Source organism: Thermobia domestica, chromosome 5 (genome assembly GCF_964235325.1).
Source record: "Thermobia domestica chromosome 5, izTheDome1.hap1.1, whole genome shotgun sequence".
Taxonomy (NCBI): Eukaryota; Metazoa; Arthropoda; class Insecta; order Zygentoma; family Lepismatidae; genus Thermobia; species Thermobia domestica.
This window is the reverse complement of record NC_137458.1, coordinates 264555180-264566092: the sequence shown is the minus strand read 5'-3', so window position 1 is coordinate 264566092 and position 10913 is coordinate 264555180. Positions and strand designations below refer to the sequence as shown.

At 36.4% G+C, this 10913-nt stretch overlaps 1 protein-coding gene across 1 annotated transcript; it reads left to right on the top strand.

The window, feature by feature from the left end:
* The first annotated feature begins 7262 nt into the window (after positions 1–7262).
* On the top strand, positions 7263–7913 carry LOC145685515 (protein GVQW3-like). Its single transcript, XM_081757912.1, has one exon. The coding sequence runs from the start codon at positions 7263–7265 to the stop codon at positions 7911–7913; it is 651 nt and encodes a 216-aa protein (XP_081614038.1).
* The last annotated feature ends 3000 nt before the right edge of the window (positions 7914–10913 follow it).

Genomic DNA, 10913 nt, shown 5'->3' with positions numbered 1-10913 from the left:
AGCCACGGGGGAACTCGTTACTTTGATTAAAATGTGTATTCTAAGGGGAATGTGATCGCCAACATTTTTAGGAAAAATTTAGTTTCTCACTATGTTGTAATAAAATTATATTTTTGGCATTGAATTTAAAGTTGTAACACTTTTGCAGTAATTCTAAAATTGTATTGCTATAGCATTGAGTCTACAGTTGTAATATTTTGCATTCCGTATTTTGATTCGTTTAGGCTACAATTTGCATATAGCAGTATCGTCTTCTCTGGGTGTGCAAGTCGTGTGTTAAAGCCCAACAAAAAATGAAGAAAAGAGTATTTTAATTTAATCAAATGGATCGTCAGAACTTGGGATTTTTTTTTTTTTTTCAACGAGACAGAATCAACTGTTGAAGTGCAAAAGAATAGAGGAGTAATCTGCGGTCTCCGTCATGTTTTGAGGAGGCAACTCTGCGAGTAAGTCGTTGGCAACGCTTTGGCTGAAGTTTCACTGCTTTAGAAGACTCCTATTGTGCATGCGCTTCGTTTGTGCTTGTGTGATCCAAGGCGTTGGTTAGGAAATCAACGTCTTGAGTTTTCTGCTTCTCTCAAGCGTTGCCAAATCTGTAGATTATTTGTGGATGTACAGATATTTTATAACGATACGGAAAACATTTTTTGGGGGGAGAGGGTGTATGATCTACGCACTTTTTTATTGCTGAACATATCATTCAATTCAAAAGTTAATGGTGCAATCGACTTCTTCCTAAAATACGTGTAAGGAGTACGGTGAAAAGAAACATCATTTTTTTCTCGATCCAAGTTGTGTTGGAAGTGTCAGCTGATGCAAAAAATAAAAAAAAGGCTGGACGTTAAGCTACAGAACGGTTTTTCCATTCTGCCTTTTTATTTCCTTAATTTTCATTTACTTTGTCGTTAGTGGGTCATCCTCAAGACTTACGGTTTCGGGCCCCTATTACTGTTTCTAAAGCAGTAATCCAGAGGTTTCTACGCAAAGAAAGACGACTTGAGCTGAAATTCACGTAATTGTAAGTAAATAATTGCTTGTTTTTGATTTTCAGTTTCATATTTTGAGGGTATATTTACTTATACTATAATTATTATAATTAAATATATTCCTTACGTAATAACATCCTCCTAGATTGCTCTTTATAATTTCCAGACTAAATTGTGAGAAGTAAATTGCTATTTATAGGTTGGCGTAAATAGGCCATTATGCAGTGACGATCATGGTTCCTTACTTTCGAAAATTGCGAGAACTTCCAGGTACAGATTGTATTCAGGAAATCGATGGGTGGGCAAAGTATAGTCACTATTAAATACTCGAATGCTGAATGCGAATGGCACTAAAATAATTATGCGTCAATGGAGGTAAATTTATCACAATGTTTTTGATCAGTAAAAAAGTGTGGATGGGCCCATCTTTGCTCCTGGGAAGAGGGGGTTCCCCCTCTAGTATCGCCTATGGTTGTGAGGGTTAATATATTTTTCCTTTCTTGCCAACGCCCTAACATCCACGTCAGGAGACGCTACTGGCATATATTTTCTCCCGTTTTCTCCCACTTTCTTCATTCCACCATTTCATTCATTACTCATCATCACCGTCTCCTTTAGCCTAACCGGCATAGTCGTGGGACGTAAAACTCAAAAATTTCATTTCATTTTTTTTTCGCTACTGGCATATAGCTGTTTTGCATTTGTGATGTATTTTCACACTTATTAATAGTAATTTTATTTAGTATAATTTGTATGTGTATTTTGTATCTGAATTTTATTTTTGTGAGCTACATCTGTTAATTGTAATTTAAAAGTGTAACTTCCTGTGATTTTTTAAAGTTAAATTTGTTAATAGCAGTATGCTTGTAATCTAAAATTGTAGTTATACCTTTTAAAATTCATTTTATGTAATGCATTTAGTCTGATAATACAATTTCAGTTTTTAACTTCCCCTTCCCCCCGTTATAAAAATATAAGTGAGTCACTGAATCGATTCAAATGAATCGATTCATTTTAGTGAGCGAATTATTGAGCGGCGATCTCAGAGGTGAATCGGTTTGCCCATCACTAACTCTTAATGCTAAGAATATAGTGTTATCTCCAAAATGCTACTTGTGAGAGGAACAGAATGAGGAAAAACTTTTATAAATACTTGTTACATGTACAATACGATCCGAAAGTCTTGTCCCTCTTTTTTCATTTGTATGTATGTGTATTTTTATTCCTTTTTTTTTTTTTAGATGGCTGACACCTCCCCCTTTTCTTTGTACGTATATGTGTATTTATTCTTCAATTTCTTTTCAGATTGCTAATACAAGTACCTACAGTGTGGAATTATGTATTCTGGCAAGTACATGCATGGGCGGCAAACGATACTGCTTTTTATAAGAAAAGAACGGCCGACCATCAACATGACAAGAAACATGTGAAGCAGTAGCGGATTCTGTGGTGAGATTTCCCCCTCCCCAGTGGTGTTATTCTATTTTTAACAACTGATTATATATATTAGGTAGCACTGCGAATATCTTGGAAACAAATTAGCCAAAGATAGATGGTTGTCAAAAAGTATTGGAAAGACCTTAATCCAGCAATGGATCGATAATTGTTTATAATGATATGTATGCGTTTCAAATATAAATAGCCTTCACCACTACACCCATGTGAACCCACCTCTCATTTATGATATCTGAACACTTGGGATTAAGAAAGAAATGCTTATATCTTGTTCTGAGAGATCATATGTTTAACCCTGTAACTGTAAGAATTTTTAAAAACAAAGATAGTTAAACTAAGATTTACTGTTCCTGACAACTGAGTAAAATTTAGTGTTATGTCTGGATATAAGAAACGGTTCTGCAAACTCGAAATATTTTAACAACCGGTTCTAGGGAACCGGTGCGAACCGGCTGAATAGTATCACTGCCCTCCCCTCAAGTAATAAAAAAATCATTGCGGGAAAGATACTGTGAACTTGGAATTCCAAAAGTGATTATAGTGAACACATGAAAAATGGTCTTGAATGTACATCTTTTAGGTCATCATTCGTAAATGAGATGGGAACATGCGATGAAGACATGAAGCTTGTTAAAATTTGCTCAATGTGTTTGTGAGAGGCAAAGTTTTCTTCTCAGTCGAAAGTGTAATTTATTGACCTTGTCGGCTTTTTTCTGAGCAAGAAAAATTTGGAGCGGCGGAAAATTTCACACAGGACATGGCGCCACCTCGTATTGCGTTACGATAATGGTGGTACCCATACTGATGTTCTGGATCACTAAACAAGCTGGGTAGCAAGACTTTCGGATTTTACTATATTAGTACAGAACATGAAGCCCTCGGGAATATTAAAATTGATAGTGGCGTAGGCAGAATTTTATCACGGGGAGTTCAAGCATTCAATCCTATATCCTTTCAGAAGTACGATTTTTGCATATCTTTATATAGTAAAAGGGACCGCGGTGGCTCAGTGGTAGTGCGTTCACCTTTGGTGCATGGAGTTCGTGGTTCGATTCCAGCCCGCTCCAAGTGAACTTTGTGGTGGACAAACACCAAACACCATGTGTGTGGGTTTTCTCAGGATTCTCCCGTTTCCTCAAAATTTCTTCATTCCACCATTTCATTCATTTCTCATCATCACCGTCTCCTTTAGCCTAGCCGACATAACCGCGGGCCGTAAAACAAAGATTTAATTTCATTTTTCTAAATATAGTAAATGTTGATTTCTCCATAATATATTTCTTAAGGGGGTTTAAATCCCCTTGAGCAAAATATTTTGTAAAATTAAACATTTATCATACGAGGGAAGCCGAAAAGTTCGTAGCCCAACCCAGAAAGAGTACAGGTAGATTGATGAAATTGTATACTTACAGTTTTAAAGAACATTACTCTGTACAAGTACAAGTTTTCTTAATAAATTTTCTTAATTCTTATTGTGTTTTTCAGGCCTTTGAAGTGATCATGTATGCCCAATCAACGAAATTCACGATCATGAAGATAAGAACACCCGTCATTATTATTATTATTATTATTAATAATAATAATAATAATAATAATAATATTATTATTATTATTATTATTATTATTATTATTATTATTATTATTATTATTATTATTATTATTATTATTAATTAGGGATGGTACCGAGACGAGACTGAAACTGAGTCAGACCTCTATAAATCGAGACGAGACTTAGGTCAGGCTCGAAAGTCTCGGTCTCGTCTCGAATATTGATAGCTATTTTGCCTTTACTCAAAATTTGTTTCGTTGCTGCGTGAGTTAATATGGGAATGGTTGACTAATGTAAAGTGGCGTATTTAAGGGATAAGTATCGGATTCAAGCCCCTCTCCATATAAATTTGTGATCATTTTTCGCATTGCACGTACAACACAAATGTTTCTTACCTGTTCCTCAAGCCTCTCCCGAAACAAAATTCACTGCTGATGTATATAATCTTTTCTCTCTCTCTAGTATATATACAGCAGCGGATCCAGGATATGATCAAGGGAGGGGCTAAACCATACTTTGCCGCTTTATCCAGTGTAAAGCAGGATTGAAGCTCATTTTATCCAGTGTATACCTCAGCGTTAAGGGGGGCTATATGGCTATATCCACTATAGACCTATATATATATTAAAATGCTGAAATTTTGTACCATATCATGTGAAATATTGAAGGGAAAATTCTTCTAGTTACTCTAAGGACAATATAGTATCACTAACATCAACATTTTGGAAATCTCTAATAACTCAAATGGCATAGACGGTGCAATGCGCATCATTTGTATCTTAGCGTCAAATACTATGATCATGCTATAATGCATTTCGAATGAATGAAGGAACAAAGTTACAAGAAATGGAAATTTTAACATTTTTTAAAGTCTTTACTTCGAAAACATGCTGACATAGCACGTCTCATCATGTAGCCTAGATACTTCTAAAAGACTTAAATGATCATAATGCCATTTACAACAATTATTATTTCAAACCGTTTTAGGGATACCAAACACATGAATAGTGATACTGCTTAAAATAACGTACTTGTGTTAAATGTTTATAATGATTGTTGCTTTCGTTTGCTTCTATAACTTTACAACAATAGTTTTTCTTGGTTTTAATTACAACAAGTCGCAGTTCCATTATTTTAAGCAGTGCTGCCAACTTAAATAAATTGCTAAATATTATTCTAAATATAGTGCAAATAATGTAGCTAAACTGCAAAATATTTTAAAATTACTCGTAATTTGTTTTATGATGCAAAGATGTTTTCAAAAGACGACGATTTCCATAGTCTTTATAATGTTAATGCTAATGTCAAAGTTTTGGTTCCAGCAATACATGTAAATGCAAATTGTAACTGAAATTAAACGTAACTGATAACTTCTCAGCAGTGGCGTATTTACGATTTTGTTTCGGGAGGGGCTTTGCTAACTTTCGGGGGGAAGCTTTGCCTGGAAATGTGAAAATTCTGCAAGATATTTCATTTACTTTACTATACTAAGTAAGATTTCGGGGGGGGGGGCTTAAGCCCGGAAGCCACCCCCCTAAATACGCCACTGCTTCTCAGTAATACTAGTTGTTCCCCTTAGCCTTAGACCTGATGTACACAAAACCGCGCTTAATTAAAAGTTCTAATTAAACCTTAGTTACATTTCACTTGTTTCAGTTTGACCACCGACCACATCAAGCTTCATTCATACCATATAGCTATATGGAATTATTCAAGGACTTACGGTACAGTTAGTAATATACATCGTATTGATTTTTGGTTTCTTTTAGTTTAACGTCCCATGAATATGCTAGGGCGCCTAAAGGGGATTCGGAGTTACTGATTATAGTGGAATTTGAACCACTTAGGTCGTTCAACTATAGCCCCGCCGGAAATCGAATTCGGGACCACGTAAACCGAAGTCAAGTGTGCTAACCGCTAGACCAAATGGAAGTCCTCATATTGTGTTGATTTAAATCATTGAGTCAAATTCGAAGATCAAGAAGTAGTGTATGTGCGCTACAAAGATGGCGGATTTGAACTATTTGTAGCCCAAATATATAGAAATGAATTCTTTGGCAACTAATGACTGGTACTAATGAAATAATTTTAACATGGGCTGGAAAATGTGCTGGACATATTGCAAGAAATTATGATTGATGGACGAAAACAATTCTAGACTGGATACCACGGGATAAAAGCTGCCTAGGAAACGTCCTTATACAAGAAGGTTTGACGAAATCAATAATAACTGGCGAGTAACCTGAACAAGAATTGCTCAAGATACCAGAAACAGAATGGAGAAGACTTGGAAAGACCTTGATTGATAATGGTTGATTATGATTTTATTATATCTGGACTTCAGAGGGAAAATAAACAAAGTCATAACTTCGTAATTTTACAGGAAATGCGAAAAACCGGTTCCTGAAGTAAGACCTATAGTACTGATTTCAAACTATAATAAGTAGTTACAAAGTAATAGGATGCGTTTAGACTTACATTATTACACCACTAGAAAGAACATAGCCTATTAAAAAAGTATTCTTAACTCAATTTTGATCAAAAAGTAACTTAGCGTAGTCTGCCTCTAAAGTTCATATATATCTAGGGGGCAGGATTTAGGAGGGTGCACCGGAGCACATACACCCCCTTCACTGTAAATATACACTATCTAAAATGAGAATCCAGCACTGAAAAAGCAACATTGTCCGTAACTTTCTACTGTCATTGTCCGTTTGAGGCTTAAAAGAAAGCTCACTTTTGCAAAAGCAATAGTTTAAGTCGATTTTCTGAAGGTTGAAAGAAAAGGATTCACTGAACAAATATTCCTCATTTACACCAGAAATGCCTAAAGACATTTAAAAACTTAAAAATTTAAATCAAATGAAGTGGTAGTTATTGGTGCACCCCCTTCAAGAAATCCTGGCTTCGGCCCTATTACCTATACCCTTATATAATACGTATGTCCATGTTTCGCAAGTAATTTTCAAACAATATAAAATTTCAACGTAATGAACACAGGATTAGTTTTCTCGAATAAAAATCACATGCACCGCTGAGAGCTCAGGAATTAGCTGAATCTACGACGACACTGGATATACAGGGTCAGTCCTTAAAGTAGTAGGACTGATTTTTCTTTTCTTTTTAGAGACTGACGGCGGTTACTCCACCTGTTGTTGGTTGAGGTGGGTCTAAGGAAAGGCAGGAAGCAGCGCCAGTCGGCTGCCAGCCATAGCAGAGTAAAGATCGCTCGTTATCGTAAAATCTGCGAGTGACCCTCGTTACGCTGCGTCATGGCCAATCTTTTGGAACAGCGTTACGCCATCAAATTTTGCGTGACGCTCGGTAAAACTGGGAAAGAGACTCATGAAATGATCAAGACGGCATACGGTGATAACTCCATTGGAAGATCGAGTGTGTTTGAGTGGCACAAGCTGTTTAGGGAGGGGAGAGAAGAAGTTAAAGACACTGCATGGTCAGGGCGACATTCGAGCTCCAAAACGGAGGAAAATGTTGCAAGAGCGAGGAATTTACTGGACAGTGACCGAAGATTAACTGTTCGCATGATTGCCGATGAACTTGGCATTGCTAAAACCCAAGTTCACGAAATTGTGCACGAACAATTGCAAATGAGGAAAATTTGTGCAAAGTTGGTGCCGCGAGTGCTGACAGGCGAGCAGAAGGACGTTCACAAACGGATCTGCCAGGACCTTCTCGAAGAAGTGAGTGAAAATCCAAACTTGTTAGATACTGTGGTGACTGGGGACGAGACGTGGACGTTTGAGTATGACTCTGCGACTAAACTTCAAAGCGCGGAATGGCACACCCGAAATTCCCCACGCCCCAAAAAGGCGCGCATGACGAAATCAAAAGTGAAAAGCATGCTCATTTGCTTTTTCGATTCACAAGGAGTGATCCACAGGGAATTTGTTCCACACGGATAGACTGTCAATGCAGTTTTTTATCTCCAGGTCCTGGAACGGCTGAGGAAACGCATCGTCCGCGTCCGCCCAGCCATCGTCAACTCCCAACTCCTGGCGACTGCATCATGACAATGCGCCGAGCCACACAGCCTTCCAAGTGATGGCGTATCTGGCCCAACATAACATTGCCACCTTACAGTCCCGACCTTGCCCCACCAATCTTTTTCCTCTTCCCCCGCCTCAAAACCACCCTGAAAGGGCATCATCATGGCTCGGTGGAAGCATTACAACAGGCCGTGACGAGACAGCTGAACAGCATTCCAGTTTCCGCCTTCCAGGAAGCGTATGAAAACTGGAAATCTCGCTGGCAGCGGTGTGTGGATGTAGGAGGATCATATTTCGAAGAGTATTAAGCGTAAGTGTCTATATCTGTCAATATCTTATTTTTAATTGATTCAGTCCTACTATAATACTTTAAGGACTGACCCTGTATGCTTATGTAATATATTACGACCTTATGAACTTTATAAGAAATAGAATGTACTTAAAGTGAGACGCGAACTACGAAACATCGGACTTTGAATCTAACTTGTTTGGTGATCCAACCCGAGACCTCAGATAGCAAAGATGAGTGCCGTAGCTCCCACCACAAGGTTAAGGAAGGTCCTGTTTTAAAGTGTCAATTAAACACTGAGATGTGAAACGGTTATAAAGCATTCGTTCAATTTGAAACAAAATATATTGTTGTAATAATTTACCCTATTTGTTAAGATAATGGCCGTTATATTCTGTTTTAAAAGACAGTCAAAGCAGAATGTTTTGGATAATAAATGAGAAATTGTAAAATTTCAATTTCGGTACGATTTAATACATTTGTGCTGCTATGTGTTGCGTTATTCGTTAGGAGGTATACAACAATTCTGATCCAAAGGAAGGGAATAAGCTACTGTATAGTACTGGAGTTAATTTAATAGAGTTTAATTGTATTAGGAATAGGAATTAAGGTAAGAGAATTAGCTTATGTTTCAATTAGTAATAAACAAAATACCATTAATTTTATAGTGACAAACTTAAGTTATTCATTTTTTAACTTGTGAGGTGCGTAAAGAATATTTTTTTTTTAAAAATGGCATAATTTCCCAAATCGCACTACTACCTTTTGTCCGAAACCGCATCAGTGCAATTTTGGCTCCCGTGGTGTAATTGTTTTTCCTGGTTTGTCGTTACTGTTCACACAAAGTGGATACACGACAATATGGAAAATGTCTCCGGAGTCTATGAATCGTGCTTTGAAACAGTCTATAGAAAATAAAGCGACGCTGTTAGTCCAATAGCAGGAGGAAGAAGGACTACCAATAGGCAACCACAAAAAATAGAAGTACTCTCATCAAGTACTTACGAAAAACATGTTGAAGAATAACGGCAAAGGCAATCAAGAGTATCCAAACGTATGGAGAGACCTAATCTTTCTGAACGTTCAGCTAGGTCTGCATGTGCTTCAGGAAACCTTAATACCAACAAGTATATTCGAAAAGTAGATACAACCAAATCACGGTGCTCCGAGCTACATATTCGCAGTGTTTCAAATGTGGTTTTTAAAGTCAATCAACAAGATTGGTTTTGCATCCTTTGTCAACAAATTTTAGTGCAGTATGTTTTGTGTAAAGCCTGGATACATGAGTCGTGTGCGGATGTTTCAGGAGATGAACGTGCATTCCAATGTGATTTTTCTGCACATAAGACGTAACTGTCTGTGTTTTCCATAAATATAGATACGTTTACATTTCATACGATCGTGAACAATATTGCTCATGGATTATTGCTCATTGAATCAAAATATGGATATTTTTTCTTTAATGATATATTCTTCCTCGTATTAATAACATTGAGATAAAGGAATGTGATAAATCATAGAAATATTAATTTGTTTTATTTGTAGGTTGCATTTCTACTTAATTAGCTTATTTCTAAGGTGTTATTTCTGTGCTCGGTTATTTATATTGCAGTATGTTTTCCTCTTTAAAGATGTATTATTCCTTATCTTAATATAACATGAATAAAATAATGTGATATTCCATGGAAGTGATAATTTGTTTTACCCATATGCTTTACTGTAAAATTTGCATGTATTCGAATGGCGGTGCGATTTTGGCTTCACATATTGCGATTTGGGAAACCTGTTGCTTAAATCGCACCAATGGCAGACTTCTAAAATATCATCATTTTAATCATGATAATGATAAGATATTGTTATGAAATCACTGTAACAGAATTGGAAAACTATAAAGTTCAATACGATAAAAAAATAATTTTCAATTTCTTCAAAAGTATCGAATCAAAACCATTTATGTAAAAAGTGATGCGATTTTGGCTTCTCTCTCCTATAACTAATATGCTGGAATTTTATGAAGGGTTAATTTAAAGCTTCCAGAAAGTAAGTTTTTTTAAACATAACTGAGCAATAATTGTTTTTCGGACACATTATAAAAGCGAATGAAATATATTAGGAGAAAAATGTATTCCAAAGAGAAATAAAAAACGCAAATTTAAGATAAAATAATTTCACTTTAGATTTGTACATATTGTGTAAAATATAACGAACTCATTAACATTTTATAAAATGCCGTCGTAGCATCGGGGGATAACAAATGGAACGTACTGAGTGTAAGCAAAATCCATTTTCGATATCACTGCACTAATGGGGAGGAAGGTTTGAGTTGGGTTGAACGTTGGACCTACTGCTACGCAACTAACTCAATCAGAATTAGTATTGTCCACGAGATGAAAATTGTCTCGTCTTGAAACGAGATGAGAAGGGAATTTTCAAATTATAGACGAGTCGAGAAATGACAATTCTCGTCTCGTTTTCGAGACGAGACGAGACGAGAAAGTTTCGAGTGTCGTGGGCAATATTAGTTGACCCAAGTTTTACATCTCGAACACTGTTTTGGTATTACATGATACACGGTAGAAAACTATAAATTGATAAAGTTGTTGTATACACGACTCCAAAAGTGCATT